The sequence below is a fragment of the Eublepharis macularius genome, chromosome 2 (genome assembly GCF_028583425.1).
Source record: "Eublepharis macularius isolate TG4126 chromosome 2, MPM_Emac_v1.0, whole genome shotgun sequence".
In the NCBI taxonomy this organism is placed as follows: domain Eukaryota; kingdom Metazoa; phylum Chordata; class Lepidosauria; order Squamata; family Eublepharidae; genus Eublepharis; species Eublepharis macularius.
Window position 1 is genome coordinate 147,050,179 of NC_072791.1, and position 23,306 is coordinate 147,073,484.

Genomic DNA, 23,306 nt, shown 5'->3' on the forward strand with positions numbered 1-23,306 from the left:
TGCAATTCATACAATATTCAAAATCCATTCACAATGCAAAGTTATATTAATACATACAGTCTTTGTGACAAGACCCAAAAGTGCTCAATGCTGGTTTAACAAATAGTCCATAACCACAGCTATATAGCTATATACATGAATCCATAAACAGAATAACTCAGTCCAATGCAATTCAATGCAACAATATAGATGGCCAGGAAAACACTATAGGTCATAAATCATATAGAATTATCCATCTGATGGGAAACCGGTGCAGAGTCCCGTTTCTGGAATCCCTTTCTCAAAGATGGTATATGTGCACTCCAATGTATCCTTCATCCACTTTTGACCTGCACTTAAACCCTCAGTAACATAACGTCCGGTGCTGAGTCGAGCAAAGGCTGCATGAATATGCAGTTACAAGCAGTCAATAAGTACTCGCGCTTATTGACTGCTTGTAACTGCATAGTCATGCAGCCTTTGCTCGACTCAGCACCGGACGTTATGTTACTGAGGGTTTAAGTGCAGGTCAAAAGTGGATGAAGGATACATTGGAGTGCACATATACCATCTTTGAGAAAGGGATTCCAGAAACGGGACTCTGCACCGGTTTCCCATCAGATGGATAATTCTATATGATTTATGACCTATAGTGTTTTCCTGGCCATCTATATTGTTGCATTGAATTGCATTGGACTGAGTTATTCTGTTTATGGATTCATGTATATAGCTATATAGCTGTGGTTATGGACTATTTGTTATACCAGCACTGAGCACTTTTGGGTCTTGTCACAAAGACTGTATGTATTAATATAACTTTGCATTGTGAACGGATTTTGAATATTGTATGAATTGCATGTAATCTGGCAAATTGTAATTGTATTGAATATATGAGTGTTCACTTTTGAAGTGGGTGTCGTTAGGCGGTCCTGAATTCTTCTGTTAGCTTACCCTGTCAGGACTCTCCAGTTTCCGTTAACAAAAACTTTAGCATGCAACGGACAGGAAAGTGAAACTCTGTGCTCACATGTGCTGAGCAGTTAATTGGATTCTGAAAGATTATGATACTTCATTCCACAGGGCAGTCTGACAAATTAGGAAGTTCCTCCATTTACAGAGCATGTAAGCTGTCAAGCAACACTTAGCAGGGAGGGAGCTTGGCTTGAAGCTTCTGTGAAACAATAGACAATTTATTTGAAGTAGGTAAGTTGCTCCCTAGCAGATAAGGTGCTTGAAAAGAGGTTTTTGGTTTTTATGAGTTGGTTTATGTGATCAACTCAAGTCAGAGATGATCACAACAAGTTTACTACTCTTTATTCCTTGAAAGATACCACCAGCACATTCCATTTTACATCCTAGTATGCTTCAATAAAATGGCCTGTATTCCTTTTTAACGATTACCTGCCAGAAATACTTCAATAGGGATTAATGGACAGATAAGTAGCCATGTGTTTTGAGACTCTTGGTAGCAATGAAAATAACTATCCCTGAGCCCACTTGCGGGGAGGGTGGGTAAAAATCAAATAAATTAAATTAAAGGCAGGATCAGGGAAACAATCAACAAACAATAAACAAAGGAACTTACTATTAGAAACTGGCTGCATGATTTCTCCAGGAAAGATCACAGGTCCATAAGAGCTTGCCAGATCCAAGGGCTTTGTCTGATTCATAAGGTTCAAGAACCTGCGGCTTCCTAGGAGATGTAGGAAGATGCAGCTTTGAATACATTGACAATATCTACATGTAATGCCAGGTAGTGCTTCTGACAGTGCTTCCCCCCTGCCCCACGATTCTATAATAGCAATAGTTAAAGGGGTGAATCACTATGCAGAAATTGCCCTTGTCATGGGATTATTTAATTTGACAGCTCTTTAAAACAGAGAAATATTCCAGGTACTTGTTTGTGAGAGTAAATTGCTACATTCTAATTAGAGATGGACACGAACCAAAATATGAACCAAAGTTCGTGGCGAACCAGGCTGGTTTGTGGTTCGCGAACCGGCCGTTCATCAGAGCCCATTTCTGATGAACCGCCATGAACTTTAGGCTGGTTCATTTGGTTCATTTTTTGGTTCGTCACTGCAGACAGCCTGGCGCCGATCAATCAGTTTCCTAGGCAACAGGGGATGGACTTCCTGCAGACCTTCTGCTGGCCTGGAAGTGACGATTTTGCTGACCTGGATGTGACGTTTTCATGAACCAAACGAACCGGTGCGTGAACTGGGGCAGGTTCGTGAAAGTTTGTGGATCATGAAATGCGATGAACCACAAACCACACAGTTTGTTTTTTTCTGGTTTGTGCCCATCTCTAATGCCAACTGAAACGTAGCATGAAGCTAATATCCTCATAAACATACCCATAATTCTGCCAGAGGAGGGCAATTAGGAACATGAAGATCTTAGGCAGACAAAGAGTTAGGCAACCTACTCCAAGCTATTTTCTGAAGTTGCTTCCTTTTATAAAACAGACACCTTGGCTTTGCTACAAGAATTTATCATGTAGTTTTCCCTCTCAGATTCCATTTTTAGCTTCCCAACTATTCTTGCAACTAAGAAATCAGTCTTTCCCCTTAAAATGTTTGAGCAGTTATCTTTCCACTAGGATATAGTAGGAAATGTGGTAGATGAACTGTCCAGTATCAATCCCATGTAAGTTGTGGAATAGCAACCCTTGTGCACATGACCCCCAGTCTGTGGATGGGCTGGTGCTTACAATTGGAACCCAAGTGCATCAGACAGGCCACTCACTTGGAGAAGTTCTGGTCCTGCACGTTGTTCTGCAAGGCTCAAATTGGGAAGGCTGGCAGGCCAATGCACTACAGAAAAGGTAAACCTGAAAAAACAAAGTCTCACTCATAGCCAAGGGATTCAAGTTTTACATTAAAGTTCATAGCCAAGACACGAACACCACTCACTAAGGATTCTTCTTTTAGTACTAGGATAGTTGTTAAAGAGAAGGTAATCTGGCTAGTCAACAAGAACACACTGGTAACATTGCCAGAGGTAGATTTCTTTGGATCTTGAGTTTGCTCTGTGACAAGCTGCACAAGGCTTATCAGCAGAGAGGAAGAAAGCATCATGTATTACCGACATATCACAGTTCCCCAACTGAAGTCTTCTAACCTGAAGGACAAAGTACGCATTTGTGAAGAAGTCATGGCAAAGGACAATGATAGGTGGCTAGCAAGTTTTTTGTTCTTTATGATCCATTATATCCATGGAAGAACAGAAGTTTCCTGTCTATGTATAACTCCTGGGCTATCACTGGTGAGTACATTTCCTTACCAACTGACTGAGTACCAGTTTAGAACCAGAATCCACAAATGCAAAAGTAGAAATTATGAAGCGCTGGTAGTGAGCTGGAAAAGGCAGCTCGGATGAAGCAGGCCCCAGGGGCACCAGCTGGGTTCTGTAGTTGTCTCCTTCAAATGGGCACCTGGGAACAAGAACATTCAAACCAAGAATGCAACCCAACCATCAGTAACTGAAAACTAGCAGCTTTTTCTCCACTCACCCATCCACCAGGATTGGCCACTGTAGTTGCTCAAGGGGATTAGTGCTGGGAGAAGCCCAACATTCATGCAGAACCAGAACCAGGAATGGGTCAATTCTTTGCAAGACATGAACCTCCACATGCACAGGGTCCCCGAGGACCTTCACCACAGGATGATCTCCATCTGAGTAATAGGTTCTGTAACTGGCATCTGGGGACAGGAGGCAAAGCAGAAGTGTCAACTGTCTGGCTCTTCAGGAGAAGATGGTGGTCTTGGCACCATGTTTAGGAATACATTTACCTGTAGCAATGCGCAGTTCAAGACGGAGAGGTCCCATCTGGGAAACTGGAGCTGGGGTGGGAGGCAAGATTACTTCAGCCTGGACTGGCAAGAAGTCAGTGGCATTGTAGATGCAGCGAGCATGGAGCCTGTATACAGAAGAGGACAATGTTTCATTTATCATTCTTACTTTTTGATGTGAGATGTCCTTTAAAGCAGCTTGCATATTATTTTAGGCTGTGTTTACTAGGTTTGCTTTATGGGGAAGGGAATGCCAGAGTTTGGTCACAACTGATAGAGCCTCCTGCTAGCAGCACAGTTGCCCAAGTTTGGATGGTGGAAGCAGTGTACAAACCAGGGCCTCTCTAGCTGACCTCACCTTCCATGTAGGCTAACGTTTTGAGAAGGTAGTCCCCTGTGCAAGCACTGAGTCATTACTGACCCATGGGGGGATGTCGCATCATGACGTTTTCTTGGCAGACTTTTTACAGGGTGATTTGCTATTGCCTTCCCCAGTCATCTACACTTTACTCCCAGGAACCTGGGTACTCATTTTACCGACCTCAGAAGGATGGAAGGCTGAGTCAACCCTGAGTTGACTACCTGAACCTGGCTTCTGCCAGGATTGAACTCAGGTCATGAGCAGAGCCTGGGCTGCAGTACTGCAGCTTACTACTCTGTGCCACGAGGCTCTTTAAATACTGGAGTCCTAAATGAGAACTTGGAAACCAAGTCTAGTTCAAGCTAGATTAAAACTGTCGTTATACCACCCAAGTAATATGCTTCAGATTCTGTGTGCTTCTCATTCTACACTTCACTGCAGCTCTAAGCAAAAACTGGCATTCTTGAAAGTCTGTTAGGGAATTCTCAGCACACATGGAAAGCCTTAGTTTACAGTTCAGTAGCAGCCATGAGGAGACCATGACACTAAATGTAATTAGTATGACAGTTGTGTTCTCAAGAATTGTGCAATAGAACAGAAGGTTAGATCAGGGAGGGGCTGTGGCTCAATGGAACAGCATCTGCTTGGCATGCAGAAGGACCCAGGTGAAAGCAGAGAAGAGATGCTGTAGTACAGCCCTGCAATCAGAACTGTAAACAATCCAGGAGTCAAAAAGTACAAATTCTAAGGGAAAGAATTTAGCTTCCTGAGAGTAGTGAGCACGTGTGTGTTACATGAAGCAGCGGGTTCATAGCCTTTACAATTGTAAAGGAAACACATCAGAGGAAGCGTGTAATGTTCTGCTAACAGGGAGGTCCCTGGAGATACTTCTCAAAAACTCTCTATCTGCCATATTTACTCTTAAACCACCTCAGTCTGATGTTAGTTTGCATAATTCTGTGCAAAAGAAAGCACAACTTTTTGTTGTTGCAGAATTTGGTTTTACAGGATACTCTTACATATTTTCTAGAATGTATAGTTCTGAAATAAGCAGCAAGGACAATAATCAAACTTTAAGGACCTTTGCTTAGTTTTTCAATATATTTTAATTTATTTCTTGAGGGAATATTTGAGGATTTATGATGCAAAGCTGCTTTGCTCCCCCCTCCCAACTGCAAAGGTACACTGGTTACTCCCTATTAAAAGCACTACAATTTTAGTGTGAGCATTACACTTGTCCAATTTAAGTTTGAGTCTACCTCATTCTCCATTATTAGAAATAATATTCTGCAGTGTGTGGGCCAATAGCATTTTTTCTTCTTACCTACTCACAGCTACTATATTTGACTTACTTATTTCCTCTCCCTTGTTTCTCCTTAGCATCTAGTATTGGAAAGTGTACTTCCCCTGAACATGGAGGTTCCATTTAGCTACTGTAGGCTAATAGTTTCTACAGCCATCCTCTGTGAAACTGCTTTTTTTAAAAATCGTCTGCTACAGTGGGCATCAATCCATCATGTGGTAGCAAATTCTGTAAATTAATTTTGTGTTGCATAAAAACTTCATGGCTTGGTGCTCTTTTCCCTAAAGCCAGGCACAGGGAAGCTGGTTGTGACCACTTAGTAACAAGGAAAACATTTAGAAATGGAGCAAGTTGTATCCAGTAGCACCTTAAAAACCAACGAAATTTCCAGAGTATGAGCTTTCAAGAGTCAAAGCTCCCTTCATCAGATACAATGAGTGGGAAAAGGTAGGAATCGTTATAATCCAGGCAGATGTCCAGTGATTGTGTTATTGGAGTGAATATGGGGGCAGGACACTTCCCAATATGGACACAAACTCTGGGACCAGGGCGGCAATAAACCAAGATGCCAACTCTGCTCCCATATTCATTCTAACAACACAATCACTGGACCTAACAATACCAGTTATACCATCTCAGTCTTATTCACTTGTTTATCTTCTAGTGTTACATATGCCACCCAGTGTCAGCAATGCCCTTCAACTCTTTATATTGGATAAACAGTTAAGACCCTTTGCAAAAGAATAAATGGGCATAAATCTGATATAAAAAAATCACAACATTCAAAAACCAGTGGGAGAATATTGAAATTTCCCAGGACATTTCATTGCTGACCTAAGACTAGCAGTTCTCAACCAGAGAAACTTCAAAGGAAAATTACATCATGAGACTGCTGAAAATGAATTTTATTTTGCAAATTTGGAACAATGGACTCCCTTAGGGTTGAATCAGGACATTGGACTTTTCTCGCTAATTTTCTGTACTTCATACTCATGCTCTATCAAACAAATTACAACATGTATTATAGCTAGCTTCCTGACACTCTAATTTGCAATACTTCTCCCACCCCCTGCCTGTATTATAAAGACTACTTCCTTTTTCCACTCCTCATAACTGACAAAGGGAGCTTTGACTCTCAAAAACTCATACCATGGAAATCTATTTGGTCTTTAAGGTTCTACTGGAACCAAATTTTGCTCTTCTACTACATACCAACATGGCTACCCACCTGAAACTTTTTGGAAATGGAATTCATTTGGAAATTGAATTCATGATTATATCTTTAAACAGCAAATACCTACATTTCTCACTGTGTGGTTTTCTTGAGTTTTCTAATGGTCACCATTTCCAGATGCAGCCAGCACTGCTCAATGCATGGTTACTACTAAGTTTCTATAAGTTCAACTGTACTTACTTCCACATGAGTGAGCATAGGCTTGCAAGCTATAGTAATTTAGTTAATTAGTGGCTGGATCCTGGATGTTGGTGGTGGGTAAGCAATAAGACTATTAAGTCCAAACATTAAAATTCCTTCTATGTGCTACTGCTAGAGTTTTCTTCCCACTACTCCCAAGGCCTCCCTGACCTCAGGAGCAGCTCTTGGGTGGTATGGGTATGTGTGTATAAGATACCGTCTACCAGTGGAGTTTAACATGTGAGTCTTTGGATCCAATCCAGTGTTGATCTGCAGGTTATGGAGTGATTCATTTACAGATTCCTTCCTTAAAAACTACCATTAGAGGGAGAGGAGTACAGGTCTTTTTTTCAGTCTGTTGGTAGTTCCATACCTGCTGTACTGGAAACTTACATGAAGGTGCTATCTCGGGTGATGGAGCCATCTGGCCCATTTTGGATATCAATGCCAGAGACTAGTTGATTTTCATAAATTAGTTTGTCACCAATCACCTAGAAAGAATGGAAATGATAAAGTTCATCTACACAACAATTTCAGCACTGACAGTTTTCCCTATGTTAAAACAGCTGCATTCTCACCTGGACTGTTGTGCCACATTGTGTCAGGGGGAAGTGGAAGATGAGAAAAGCCTCTGTTCTCCTGACAGGGTCACAACCTGCTTGGGCATAAGACAGCTTAACACTGTCAAGGACAACTGGGAAGTTCAACATGTCCCGGGAGACAACCAGGATGAAGTGGCCATCCCTAAGGCACTGAACAGTGACTGCAACGAACTAAAGGATCACAGAAAATATCTCAGCAACAGAAGAGACAACAACTATGGTATCTTCATAATCCATTCTCCCTCTGTCAGAGCCATTTCAGCAAAATGTGTAACATTCTATTGTAGAACTGCATCATCCCCCAGGTCCACAAAGCTAACATATAGGAGACAGTCAAATGCAGCACCAGATTGTTCAAGAACTATCACACCAATATTAGGAATTCAGTCCACTGCTCAGATACTAGATTTTACCTGTGTTACCATAGTAACAAGGAGTACTGATGTCACTGTCATCATAGCAGCATCTAGCTTGACTGCAAGTAGCTTGGTCATAGGTACACAGGGGATTTTCCTGCCCAGAACTCGACATCGTTCCAGTGTTAAATGGGTGCCTGCAAGAACCCAAAATAAAAGCATAACCACACTTCATTAGTCTGTGGGAACAAGCACAAGACCTTGATGCTGAAAATCCATATGGTGAGAAACAATTAAATGTTTCTTCCATATGAGCCAATTTAAACACATAGAAGATTCACACACTATTATCATACAAGCCTGAGGATAGTCAACACTGGCTGGGAAATAGTTCTACCAACAGGTCTGGAGGAAAATGCCCTGTTCCTTTGATAGAAGCTTAATGTGTGGAAATTGGTAACTGAATCTTTTAACATCATGCAGGTAAGTAATCCATTAAGCCTCTGCTAAAGTGATAAGAAATCTTTCCTCCAGGTAGCTGACAACCCACCTCAGCAATTTATGTGAATATCCATTTTGCTGCACCAGCTGCAATGAGTCACAGTCACCTAACATCCCCAACAATTCAAAACACAAACCAGAGATTATAATGAACTAGAAATGATCAACTAATGAGCCAAGGCAACACTATACCAGCTGAAAATAAGAACCATTCATACTTGGGTTGTCCTCTTCTAAAAGGTCATTTTTATTTTTAACAAGCAGAAATTCAACAAGTAATGTGTTTTCCAATGTTCCAGGAGAAGACACACTTGCTGATTTTCTGCCTATACTTTCAGAAAAGTTAGAAGCTGAAGAGTACAGCACAGTATGCCAGGTGGCACTTCTGTGACCTGCGGTAAGGCATGCATAACATCTGCCAACATAAAGCCAAATTCTCAGTCTCTTCCTTTCAATGTTGGTTTCCTTTGACTTGGCCACAACCCACTGGTGGGGGTAGGAAATTTCAGTTCTCAACACTTCTAGAAAAGTCAGAGCGAGAGAGAAAGGGGCGGGGGAATGAGAGCAAAAATAAATTTAATTCCAGGTGAGTAATTGTGTTAGTTTATAGTAGAAGATACTCGATGAAGTGAACTTTAACTCTCAAAAGCCTACATCTTGAAAAGGTGCCACTAGACTCAAATGTTGCTGTTCTACCACAGATCAACATGGCTACACACATAAAACTAAATGATAGATCACAAATGAAGGTATATCAGAATAAGTTTGTAGAACATGGGTGTTAAATATTTGCTCTTTGTTCTGAACCTTGAACTTTTGACATGATCCCTCAGATGTTCTCCACAATTCTTCCAGGTGCAAATTTACCCTACAGTTTCACAACCCCTCCCGTCACTATAAATGCCTATTCCTAAGCACTCATTGGTAACATCGCTGCTAAGAGTATTGTAGGTAATTTTGTTTTTGTACTACAGCAATGGTGTTAGGCTGTAGTTACTGCATAGATTTGACACTAGTGTTTCTAGTTGGCTTGTCCTATGGGCAGCATGGTATCCAGAGTGTTAGTTTTTTAGTTTTGCCTCATTGATGCTGAATATGCGTAGTTCATCCTCACCCATATTGTCTGGGCATACATTATCTATCATACAAAGACTCTGCGCTAGTAAAATTGCCAGCTTCATACTCTATCCTCTATTAGTACCCCCAAAATTCCTAAAATTTGTATGGAAGTCTTTTCATTGTTCATTTTCTTAGGCATTGAATATTGACTGACAAAAGTATGCAGCTGACAGACCCCAGGTGGTAAACAGTTATGAGGCGATATCAGATTTAATATGACACAAAGCAGTAAGATTTATCTTAGACAATATAGAACAGGTTACATTCCAGGAAAAAGAAAGCACTTGAAAAGGTGTGGCAGAGATGGAAAACAGCTTCATTTAAGAATGTTTTAATATTTAATATCTTTAATTCAAATTTGGCTGCTTGCTGGAATATTCATGTCAATATATTACATAATGTTGTAAGGGGACATCAAAATGTCACTACATAAGATTCACTCATATTTCTCTTATTATAAGCTTATATAGTAATGGAGTTCATACAATACTATTAAAATGTGAAAATCTGTAGTTGGCCGGACTACATCCAGTGAGTGCAGAACCCAAAGTTGTGTTTTATGAAGAAACTGCCTCATGCAGGTTCAGCATTTAAGACTAGCAATAATTATTACATATTGGAATTCACATACCAATGCTGTATATTGGAGAATAGAGGTGAGGTACTGGGCGCATGAGTTCAGCCTGGGGAAGCTGTGGCTGAAGTGGCACTGGGCGCACAAGGCCAGGCTGGAGTGGCTGTGGCTGCGGCTGTGGCAACACTGGGTGCACTAGGCCAGGCTGGGGTGGCTGCAGCTGAGGTGGTACCGGGCGCACTAGGCCAGGCTGGAGCGGTTGAGGCTGAGGCGGCACCAGGCGCAATAGGCCAGGCTGGAGTCACTGCGGCGGCGGCACTGGGCACACTAGGCCAGGCTGGGGTGGCTGTGGCTGAAGCAGCACCGAGCACACTAGGCCAGGCTGGGACGGCTGCAGCTGAGGAAGAACTGAGCGCACTAGGCCAGCCTGGGGCGGTAGCACCGGGTGCACTAGGCCAGGCTGGGGTGACTGCAGCTGAGGAGGCGCCAAGCTCACTAGGTCAAGCTGGGGCAGCTGAGGCAGCACCGGGTGCACTAGGCCAGGCTGGAGTGGTGGCACTGGGTGGATTAGGCCAGGCTGGGATGTTTGTGGCATTCGTCGCATGCCATCTTCTGGTGTCAAGATGTGTTCTTCTGGTTTATGTGGAGAACACAGTATGCAGTTATTAGTGCTTCCTAAGACAAATCATTCTATCCACTTCAAAGTTGTGGGTAAGTGTCTCTTATTTACTTCTCTCTAACTTTCATTTTCACTGAACTGAGGTTTAAAAGGGACGGTGGTCCATCTGCCTGTGGAACCCGAGGTGATAATATGTAATTCTAATAATAGCTGTGTAGTAGACGAACAAGATATCATTACAGAGATGATGCAAGACTGACTCTGTGGACGCCAAGTGAAGGTAATCTTGGAATGTAACAGGTTGGAATTCTGGAGTCCAAATATCAGAGGTGGAATCCTTTTTTAAAAAATTCAAATTATATTGCTGCAGGAAACATGGTCAACTAACGGAATCTGTTTAACAGGTTACACAGCTTTTGCAGTTAAAGCTTAATCAGGTAACAATGGTAGGTCCCCTAAAGCGGGTCTGCCCTGTTTAATTTCTAACACAATACAATGTATCTCTGTAGAGAAGAAGGAATCTTATTCATTGGTCCTAGCTGTATATATAAAATTTAGCAATCATTCCTTTGTATTAATATAAGTTTATTTACCACCTGTCAGAGATAAAAACACCCTTTTGAGTAACTGGAGGAAGCTAAGAGATTTAGTCGAAAAAATGGTAACATCTTATTCCAATGCTAAGTTAATAATTGCTGGTGATTTTAATGCTGGAATTGGTCTTACTGAGCAGTTACTGAAGGCTGGAGGGATGAATAGCTCTGAAATCGAAGAGATGAGATATTTTTACAGTTATGATAGGGAGTCCTTGGATATGAAGATAAATGCAGCAAGGCTGAGTTTGTTGAATTCTGTTATATTGAATGGACACAGGAACATAGACAACAGGGGAGATTTTACATGCATTTCTTTAAGAGGAGCCAATCTGATTGACTATTTTTCTCCACTCACCCAACCACCAGGATTGGCCACTGTAGTTGCTCAAGGGGATTAGCGCTGGGAGAAGCCCAACATTCATGCAGAACCAGAACCAGGAATGGGTCAATTCTTTGCAAGACATGAACCTCCACATGCACAGGGTCCCCGAGGACCTTCACCACAGGATGATCTCCATCTGAGTAATAGGTTCTGTAACTGGCATCTGGGGACAGGAGGCAAAGCAGAAGTGTCAACTGGCTCTTCAGGAGAAGATGGTGGTCTTGGCACCATGTTTAGGAATACATTTACCTGTAGCAATGCGCAGTTCAAGACGGAGAGGTCCCATCTGGGAAACTGGAGCTGGGGTGGGAGGCAAGATTACTTCAGCCTGGACTGGCAAGAAGTCAGTGGCATTGTAGACGCAGCAAGTGTGGAGACTGCATATATGAAAGAGAATAGATGCTGCATAGGCTTGTTCTAGCTGTTTGCTTCCATTGTAAAACAGATTTGTTCTCAAATCAGCTTTATACTTCCTATGACTAAGCAAGAATCCTATTAGAAAGTCTTATCTAATTATCTTACTATTAATACTTCTTATACCAAGGGACAGGATCCAACAAAAACCACCAAGATCTTAGTTTAATAAGTTTAGCAGTAGTAAGTTTTACTCTTACTCCACATATTTCATTTTGGAAACCTCTTCTGTTCATAGCCTGAGCCTCTGCATGAACCTGAGGTGCAAAAAGCAACATGTAATTAGTAGTAGTAGATTCCCCACTCCTCCACTTGAAGCCAGCTGAATGACCTTGGGTCAGTCACCGCTTCTACGAGTTCTCTCAGCCCCACCCACCTCACAGGGTGTTTTCTTGTGGGGATAATAATAGCATACTTTGTAAACTGCTCTGAGTGGGCCTTAAGTTGTCCTAAAGGGAGGTATATAAATCAAATGTTATTATTATTGTAGTAGTAGTAGTAGTAGTAGTAGTAGTAGTAGTAGTAGTAGTAGTAGTAGTATTGTCTCACTGGGAAATAATTTATGCAAGACTAACAGCATCCAGCTTATGCATGCTACAACAATAACCCCTGAGAAGGTACCAACTATCTCAGCAAAACATGGAAAAGATCATCTTACATGAAGGTGCTGTCTCTTGTGATAGACCCATCTGGCCCATTTAAGATAATGCCAGATACCAGCTGATTTTCATATATCAATCTACCACCAGTCACCTTGAAAAAAACAGCAACAATACAGGTTATGCATCACAAAGGTGCAGTTGAAAAAATACCTGTGGAGGGATCCAAGGCTACAACAGCTGCATCCTTACCTGTACTGTTGTACCACACTGTGTTAGGGGGAAGCAGAAGACTAGGAAATCCTCTGTTCTCCTGATGGGATCACACCCTGCTTGGGCATAAGACAGCCTGACACTATCAAGGATAACTGGGTAGTCCAAAATATGCCTGGAGACAACCAGGACGAAGTGACCATCCTGAAGGCACTGAACAGTGACTGCAAGGCATAAAAACAGAACAAAAAATACAAATAGAAATTGTTAGTTTCGATAGTAAAGTCTTGGTGTCCTTAGAACAAAGCTTGCTGAGAACAGAAAAGAGAATGTTCCATTTCTTTAGCTTCAGCAGTTCAAGAGTTTCTCCCATCTCATTTCAGATCTTGAGACAAATTCATTCCTTAAGAAAACCTTGTACTCTACTGTCTATGAAGCCTGAAAGCCCCTCATAGAAAATGCATTCCCAAATGAACTGATGCATCATAATTTTGTACTGCACATGAGTATTGTTTATGAGTCATTACAGTAAATAGTTCACCTGTACTGCAAGCTCAGGCTCAAAACTTACACTGCAAATTCCAGTACCAAATATTCTCCAGATGTTTAGGTGTTTGATCATTCACATGTTACATTCTATTGGTAGGAAACCTGGAAGCCACTTTTAGGGACACTTTCAGCACCAGCTGTTCTACACAGTTCATGTGGAGGCACCATAGGCTACAGCTTGCTATAATGTGGGAGAGTGGCCTAGAATGTGTCTGGTGTATGCCCCTATGAATGCTTATTGCATAGAAAAGCCAGCAAACCAACTTTCAGAAATGCAGAGGAGTTAGCCATGTTAGTCTGTGGTAGCAAAATCAAAAAGAGTCCAGTAGCACCTTTAAAACTAACCAATTTTATTGTAGCATAAGCTTTCGAGAATCAAGTTCTCTTCGTCAGATGCATGATACAGAGACTGGTCAAATATAGAAGAGGAGGAAGGAGAAGGGGAGGAGAGAGAAGAGGCAATTAGGGGGGGAGGGTGCAATCAAAACATTCCTTTGCTAGTATATGTAAACATCTCCTTTTGGTGTGTGGATCAGTTGGCTTCAAAGGAGTTTGCCCTGTTAGTTTGTAGCAGCCAAACAGCTAGACCATCCAATTCCAATGCAGTATGAGCCTTCGATAACCACAGCTCTCTTGGTCCAAATGTTAAAGGACTTGAAAATTAGATATAGATGGGAAATACCGGAAGGACTGGCATTTGAATTTGGTGGAACAAGGAAGAACATTAGATCTGGCCATGAGATGGAAGTTTTTATTCGGGACAATGAAAAGGACTTACCAAAAAGTACAAGAATGTAACCATGGAGTATAAAATTATATCTTGGAATGTAAATGGACTAAATTCCCCTTGTAAACGTAAGGCTATTCTCCATTGGCTTCTAAAACAAAAATGTAATATAGTATGCTTGCAAGAGACACATATTAGAAAACAGGACTTAAAAGTATTTTAAATGGGCAAAACTGGGAAATGAATTTGCAGCTGCCTCCAAAAAGAAGAAGAGAGGAGTTGTACTGTACATAAAGGAGGAGCTGCAGCCAAAACTAGTTTTAAGCGATGTAGAAGCCAGATATCTAGCGGTGGAAATAATTTGGAACTCAAAAAAGATTTTGGTGATTGGAATTTATGCACCGAATGGCGCAAAAGAAAACTTTTTTAAGGACTTGCAAGGACAACTAGAAGAGTTGACTTATGACCAAATAATTATGGCGGGCGACTTTAATGGAGTTACAAGCTTGGAAGAAGACAAGAAATCTAAAATTGCACAGAAAAAAAGAGGACTTTTGCCAAAGTCATTTTTTGCGATCAAAGAGCAAGAAAGTCTGGAGGATGTATGGAGGAGACAAAATCCTAAAAATAGACAATATACTTTTTACTCTGCAAGACATTTTACATTATCAAGAATTGATATGATCTGGGCTTCCAAAGAATTGACGTTGTGGACTAGAGATGTGGAGATTATGCCTAAAGTAAGCTCAGATCATAACCCAATTATGTGGAGATTTGGAAAAAATATCAAAAAAAGAGGATGGAGGATAAATGAAGACTTGCTGCAGATAGAAGACAATATGGCTTTGCTGCGAAAGGAAACCAAGTTCTTTATACAATGCAACATAAATAAGGATGTGTCAACTTACAAGGTATGGGACACCTACAAAGCGGTAATTAGAGGAATACTGATGGACTTAAACGGAAGAGATAGAAGGAGAAAAGAAGAAAAAAGAAAGGAAATAATGGAAAAAATCAAAGCCAAAGAGATGCAACTTAAGAAAAGACCAGGGAAGAAGCGAATATATCACGATATAAAAATATTGCAGGAGCAATTGACGGCAATGAACAACAAAGAATTGGAGTGGAACTTGAAAAAAATGAACCAAAAAATATTTGAAGGTGCAAATAAACCTGGCAAATATCTAGCTTGGCAATTGAAAAAGAAAAAAGAGAAGGAAACTATAATTAAAATCCGAGAGGAAGATAGAATATTATTGGAGCAACCAGCCATCAGTAAAGCCTTCTATAAATTTTATGCAAAACTGTACCAGAAAAAAGACGTGAATAGGGGTTCAATAGAGGAATACCTGGAGAAAATGAAACTACCAACGATGTTGGAGGAATGGAAAGAAAAATTAAACAGAGAAGTGACAGAGGAAGAAATAAAAGAGGCCATCCTATCAACGAAATTGGGGAAAGCACCAGGACCGGATGGACTAACAGCAAAGTTCTATAAAGTGATGGCTAACGAATTGGCACCTTTTCTGAGAGAAGTAATGAATGAAACTATGCAAGGCCAAAGAATTCCTGATTCATGGAATGAAGCTAACATATCACTGATTCCGAAAGATGGACTGGACTTGACTAATGTTAAAAATTACAGGTCAATTTCGTTATTGAACAATGACTATAAAATATTTGCAAAAGTTTTGGCAGAGAGAATAAAAGGATGGCTGGTGGAATTCATTGCAGAGGAACAGGCAGGATTTTTACCTAACAGACAAATCAAAGATAATTTAAGGATAGTAATAAATGCTATTGAATATTATGACAAGCATTGTGATAGGGAAGTTGGTTTCTTTTTCGTGGATGCAGAAAAAGCATTTGACAATCTGAACTGGGACTTTATGTTTGCCACTATGGAAAAGCTGCAAATGGGAGAAAGGTTCATACAAGCGGTCAGAGAAATTTACAGAGACCAAAGTGCAGCGATTGTAGTGAATGAGGACTTAATTAAAAAATTGAAAATAAGTAAAGGAACAAGACAGGGTTGCCCTCTGTCTCCATGGTTGTTTATTCTGGTTTTGGAAATATTGATGGTTCAAATACGAGAGGATGATACAATCCGAGGTATAAAAATAAAGGAATTTTCCTACAAGGTCAGAGCATTTGCGGATGACATAATGTTAATAGTAGAAGATCCAATTGAAAACATGCCAAATGTAATAGAGAAAATAAAGCAGTTTGGGGATCTAGCTGGATTTTATGTGAATAAAAAATACTATGCAAGAATATGACTAAACAGAAGCAACAAGAACTAATGGTGATAACGGACTGTGAGGTAACTAACAAAGTAAAATATCTGGGTATTGAACTGACTGCGAAAAATATAGATTTATTCAAAAACAACTATGATAAACTGTGGGTACAAATAGAGAGAGACTTGATAAAATGGAATAAATTGAATTTATCATGGTTGGGAAGAATAGCAGCAGTAAAGATTAATGTTTTACCACGAGTGATGTTCTTGCTGCAAACAATTCCAATTATTCGGGACTCAAAACAGTTCGATAAATGGCAAAGGAAAATTTCAGACTTTGTGTGGGCAGGCAAGAAACCACGTGTGAAAATGAAAATATTACAGGATGTGAAGGAAAGAGGTGGCTTGCAACTGCCCAATATAAGACTATGAGCAGAATCACAAGTGACAAAAGGCACAGATTGGACACTTGTCTGCTTCCCTCAAGTTTTGATGGGAAATGTAGGCATCCTGGTCTCGCAGCTTCGCTCTCTGACTGCTGTCCAATGGACTTTTCAACTGTCACTTGTCCAACATTCCGCCAAGCTGCCCACATTTCCCATCAAAACTTGAGGGAAGCTGAATTCGGTTTCGTTTTCTCGGCCATGTCAGACGCTCCTCTCCGCAGGTCCGGGAGGAAGCGCCTGAGCAGCCTGACCGGGCGGCTGATCTGCGAAGATTAGCCCCCAGGACTCCCAGTGAGGGAGGCAGGGTCCGGGATGCGGCGGGAAGAGCCCCCTGAAATCGACGCGGGGGGGTAAATTGCCCGTTTGTCCCTATGGAGGCCGGCAGACGTGCGCGGCACCTTGAGTGCTGCCGGGCCATGGAAAACGGCAAAGAGCAGAACTAGGCGGAAGCCTGTAAGTAAGCGAATCCCTTCTATTATTACAAGCGCACACGAAGGAGTGGTGGGATCTGAAGCTAAGAAGGCTCGCTCTTCCTCCTCGCTGAGTTTCAGAATTTGGTTGGCGTTCCCCCCCCCTAAAATGGCAGCGGAAAAGCAGAGTCCCGCTTTGGGCAAGTCAATTTCGGCTGCCCTGCAGGCGAAAGGAGAGTCGCTCAAAGACTTGGTGAAAAGGTTGGTTATCGAAGCCATAAAGCCCTTTGTTGACAAGCTGAATGAAACAGATCAAAGGGTGGGCTTAATTGAGAGCGAAGTGAAAACCATTAAGGAAGCAGCGGGGGGGGCAGAGAAGTCTGCCCCGGAAAATGCGTCACTCGTGAGGGCAACGAATAAAGAGTTAAAGCTGGTGGAGAACCATCGGGCTTGTAGCTCATCGGGCTACAAGTGGAACGAACACAGACAATTTTGCGCCTCCAGAACGTGAAAGAGGAGGAAAATGAGGATTTATGTGGTCTGGCCTCGGAACTATTGGCGATACCCGCGAGGGCAACTAAAGAAGAGGTAAAAAGCGCCATTTTGGAAGTCCGTCGGGCTTCTTCAAAATATGCAACGAAGCGTCAGCTGCCTCGCGAGATCATCATCGAGTTTTCATCTAAAAGGATCCGAGACACTATCCTATACAACTCATATAATGCGGATCTGGATTTTCTGGGTAATAAAGTTAAGATACTGAAGGACGTCCCATTTTTAGTTCGGAAAAGAAGATTTAAGTATAAAAAGCTCGCAGCTCTTCTGAGGGAACATGGAATAAAGTACAAATGGCTATTTCCGGAAGGTATTTGGTTCAGTTACAAAGATCAAGCTTACAAAATAACATCAGAAGATCAATTAAGGGACTTTGAGGACAAAAATCAAGAATTTCAGCAAGACACCAAGCAAGAAGAAAAGGCGAAGTCTGAAGGGGGGGGAGGGAACGAGCACTGCGGCTGCAGCTGCTCAGAGAGAATTGCGTCCGAGGCCCGGGGGGGGGGGGGAAGACTTAATTTGAATTGTAATTTGTATTTTGCAAGGTCAGCCACTCCATCAATATCATACAAAGTTTTAATTTTTTAATAATGGCAGTATGAAGGGAAAGCATTATGTGTAGTGTAGTGTTGTTATATGTTGCTGTTTTATTTTCTTTCCTTCCCCTGCCCCCCTTCTCTCCCTTTGTATTATTAGTCAATGTAGTTAATAAAAAAATAAAAATCTTTAAAAAAAAAACTTGAGGGAAGCTGACAAGTGTCCAATCGGTGCCTTTTTCACTTGTGGTTCTGCTCTATATTATGAAGCAATATGCCTGGTATGGTTAAAAGATTGGATAACGTTAAAAAATCGTAAATTGCTGGCCTTGGAGGGACATAAAAAAATATTTGGAAGGCATGCATACATGTGGTATGATAAAATAAAAGCAGACTCGATGTTTTTGCACCATTATATTCGGAGAAGCCTCTTCACAGTCTGGAAAAATATAAGGTTTACATGGAAGATGGAATTCCTTCCGTATGAAGTAATAGAACCGAGAATTGTCGACAATGAGCAGCGTCTAACCTACAAGGAGATAACACAAGTACAACATTCAATGCTAAGAATAAAAACAGAAGAAGAGTTGTCTCCTTGTTATGGATGGTTTCAATATAGACAGATCAGAGATCTTTATAACTCGGACTGCTTAAAAGGAGGTATAAGAATGGAAAATTCTGAACTAGAAGAAGTGATGCTACAAGAAGGCAAGAAAGAAATATCTATAAACTACTCCTGAAATGGCATACGGAGGATGAAACAGTTAAAATCCAGATGGTGAAGTGGGCAATAAACTTTCACAAAGAAATAACAATGGAGGCGTGTGAACACCTGTGGAAAAATACACTGAAGATTTCAACTTGTACGAATATTAAAGAGAATGTATACAAAATGATCTACAGATGGTACTTAACACCAAAGAAAATTGCACTAGGGAATACGAATATGTCAGACAAATGCTGGAAATGCAAAAAGCATGAAGGATCACTGTACCATATGTGGTGGACTTGTGAAGTAGCTAAGCAATATTGGGGAGATATAACTGAAGTAATTAATGAGATTTTACACATTCAAATAAATAAGAACCCAGAATTGTTGCTACTGAACTTGGGGATGGAAGTTATTCCAATGCAGTATAGAACATTGCTATTTTACATGACTACAGCGGCAAAACTTTTGTACGCGCAGAAGTGGACAGTACAAGAAGTACCAACCATAGAAGATTGGATTTACAAATTGCTGTACATGGCAGAAATGGACAAAATGACAAGGAAGCTTAAAGATCTTGACCTAGGACAATATATTGCTGATTGGGGGAAATTGAAACAATATTTAGAGAAAAAATGGGATGTGAAAGGAGAACTGTGGCAGTTTGAGAATTTCTAAAGGGTGGTGTTGTAAATGGAGGAGAGAAGTGACTTTACCATTAAGGGGGGAATTTAATTATAACAATCTAAGCTAATTTTATGATTAAGAAAATTTGATTTAGAATATATAGTTTAACAAAGGAAAAGTAAAATTGATACATTAGAAAATTTATACTATATATTATATATAATATATTATGATGTATGGTGTTAGTATATCACATTGCATACTATATTGGGATGTTATGATATGCTATATTATAATGCATGCTATGCTATATTGTATGGTATAGTATATAACAAATACTATATTGATGGTATATTTGATAGAGTATATGCATAAAAGAATTAGAATATGCTTAGAGCAAGAGATATTATGATCTATGTGTTGCAGATAAATATATGTTATGTTATATTACAATGCATGCTATGCTATATTGGATGGTATAGTATATAACAAATACTATATTGATAGTATATTTGATAGAGTATATGTATAAAAGATTTAGAATATGCTTAGGGTAAGAGATATTATGATTTATGTGTTGCAGGAAAATATAAGTGAAATAGAATTAAGCAATAAAAGGAGGTAAGGGTTGGAAAGCTGTTGGAAGTCAATAGGGAGGGGGGAGGAAAAGGGTGGGGAACAGAACTAATTAGATATGAAGGGAACGTATGTATCAAATTTGAAAATTCAAACTCACCAATAATTTTTTTTAAAAAAAAAGATAACCACAGCTCTCCTTGCCAGATGCAGAGATCTGTGGTCCCCGAAAGCCCACACCAGGTGCCACTGAGCTCCCCCAGACCCCGCCTCTGTAAAGGAAATCTGTTACCTGTGATAATGTGATAACCATTCATAGTCCCTATTCAGTCCCAGCTTGACAGAGTCAAATTTGCATATGAATTCCAGTTCAGCAGCCTCCCGTTAGATTTTGTTTTGGAAAGGTTGTCTTCCACTGATTTTCTCACAGGAGGAACTTTAAGCAAGGCAGGATTCTCCAGAAGAAAACTTGAAATACTGCCAAATGAAATTCCCCTATTATTCATTGTCACAATGTTATGCAATTGATACTTCTGATTAAATAGCTAACATTACAGATACTTGTTAATTTACTAATGGATGGCTTGAGATTTTAAGCTTTCTAAGCACAACACAAGAGTTGCCATAGAGTACAAACATTTGGCTAAAAGTTTTGTTAAGAATACAAAATGACAGAACTGAAGAGGCAGGAAAATTCTGACCTTTTTTCAGTTTGAAGCCCAAACATTTAATTAGTCCCTCTGTTCTATTAGTGTCAGAATGTGAGTACCATTTTGGGGAAAGTTAAATTTAGACAAGTGACTTCATTGCACCCCACTGGAAGCTAGGGTTACCAGGTCCCCTTACCCTCCCAGCAGGAGTGGGGGGACCCAGAGCTTACCTTTCTGGTTGTCCAGGGATGCCCCATGCCAGTGTGATGACATCACTTCTGGGATGTCATCACACAAGACCGGAGAGTGCACGTGCGCTTTGCTGCGGGCCAATTTTGCTGCGGGTCTGTTTGGGGCCCAAATTGGCCCACTGTGAAGCATGGGAGTGCTCTCGGTGTGGTGTAATGAGGTCAGTGATGTCATCACGCCAGCCCCTGGGAGTGTGCCTGGGAGGCCTGTTTTCTGCCTCCCCCCACGCCCCGCCAGGCAAGGGGAGTAAAGGTGGAAGCGGGAGATCCCTCACCCCCACCAGGGGAATGGGATCATACCAGGAGCTCAGGAAACTGAGCTTTCATCAGTTGCCTGCCGTGGCAGGCAATTTGGGGGGGGGGGCTTGCCACCTCCTGCTGATCACCAGCAATCAGCGAGTGATGAGGCAAATCCCTGGGAGACTGCCTGCCACCAGTGAGCAACTGAGAAGCCTACCTCCAAAGTGGCCATTTTTCTCCAGGGGAACTGATGTATGTTTTTTAGAAGATGCACTAGGATTTAGCACATTGAATCAGTACAGTTTGGCGTGTGAGTTTAAGGATCCCTTATGCCATGAAGCTGGGAGAGAAACTGCCAGTTCCTATCACCATATGCCACATTCCATGTGCTTGGGAATTGTGGCAATGAAAGCGCAAAGCAACATTAAAATTGCCTGTTTGGTCACATTAAGGTGACACAAGTTGATTAGTCACATTTATGAGAGTGGTTGAGGAGCTGGCAAACTATCTTGCTGGTTGGTCCCTTGCCTGTTTTGCTTGTTCTGCTCCACTTTTTAATGAGATCTGTTGATTTTTAAAATGATTTTAACTGTTATTTATTGTATTTTAAATTGTGATTTTTATGATGTTGTGACCTGCTCTGAGCCTGCTTGCAGGGAGGGCAGGATATAAACCCAACAAAATAAATAAATAAGTAAATAAATAAATGTTTCCAAGTATATTGAGATGTTAGTAGAAAGAGTATGAATATGGAGTATATAGCACTGTACTAAACAAAGAAAAGAATGGCCAAACAAGCTGTTTGAGGCTTCATCTCTTTCTAAAATGAATCACAGCAACGGCTGCATCCAAACCAAATTTTCAGGCAGTAACTGAGACAGAAAGTAAAAAGCTCAAAGGAGTTGAAAGTATTTTACCCTTTACCTGTGTTGCTATAGTAACATGGAACAGTTTGGTCTTATTCATTATAACAGCATCCAACCTGGTAACAGGCAGCTGGTCCTTGTGCATCTGCACAGGGAATCTTCCCAGATGAAACCTGGCACTGCGCCAGTGTTAAAGGGGAACCTGAGATGAGAAAAGAAGAGCCAATATCATGAGCAAATTAGAATGGCACATCATCACAATGTATCTTGAATCTTAAGAAAAATATCAGCTATTCAGTTAGAGCTCACATTTTAGACCACCATTAAAATCTGTTCTTCATCCTACCAATTCAAATGTCCACAAAAGCAGCACACCTCTTCTAATTCAACAGCTACATTGAAAAGCTGTATTCAATAGTGATCAAGAACAGAAGAATGGCCTAATTCATTTTATGAAGAGCAAATACTTTCGACTAAACCTTAGAGAGCCCAGAAACCAAAGCTCTTCAGAATGCCTCATGCATATTGAGCTTTCAAAATGCTGGTACTAATAATTATTCATTGAAGTCCTGTGGGCATCTCCCACTACCCTCAACTGCACTGTCAGCCAGTGGGATTTAAATTTTTAAAAAATTGCTGTACTTTACACTGGGTTTTCTCCAGAAGTGATATCATGCTTCACTATGAATCTCTAGAAACTCTATGGTTTACCATAGGGTTTTTGGCAATTCCTAGAGAGGTATGATGTCACTTTCAGGTTTCCCCCAGAAATGATGTAATACAATTGTGGTGATGGTACCCCCAATCTCCCTGTCTCTTTAGACTGTCAGCTTCTGGTTGGCAACCCTACACTGTACATTCAATGAAAGTTAATATACCTAGATTTGATATTGGAGTAGACAGGTGTGGCATGGGGCGCACGAGGCTGGGCTGTGGTGGCACAGGCTGGTGCGGCACCGGGCGCACGAGGCCAGGCTGTGGCGGCACGGGCTGGTGCGGCACCGGGCGCATGAGTCCAGGCTGCGGCGGCACAGGCTGGGGCAGCACCAGGTGCACGAAGGCAGGCTGCCGTGGCACGGGCTGGTGCGGCACCAGGTGCACG

The 23,306-nt window shown here is 41.2% G+C and overlaps 1 protein-coding gene across 1 annotated transcript; it reads right to left on the bottom strand.

The window, feature by feature from the left end:
• Positions 1–3,240: 3,240 nt before the first annotated feature.
• Positions 3,241–23,191, bottom strand: ZP1 (zona pellucida glycoprotein 1). The gene is made up of 13 exons (XM_054971992.1): positions 23,083–23,191; positions 22,263–22,406; positions 20,493–20,677; positions 12,866–13,050; positions 12,673–12,767; positions 11,850–11,977; positions 11,574–11,763; positions 7,867–8,006; positions 7,430–7,614; positions 7,245–7,342; positions 3,774–3,901; positions 3,494–3,683; positions 3,241–3,415 (listed from the first exon to the last, which is right to left on the bottom strand). The coding sequence occupies exons 3-13, from the start codon at positions 20,515–20,517 to the stop codon at positions 3,241–3,243; spliced, it is 1,539 nt and encodes a 512-aa protein (XP_054827967.1). The 5' UTR covers positions 20,518–20,677; positions 22,263–22,406; positions 23,083–23,191.
• Between the last annotated feature and the right edge of the window lie 115 nt (positions 23,192–23,306).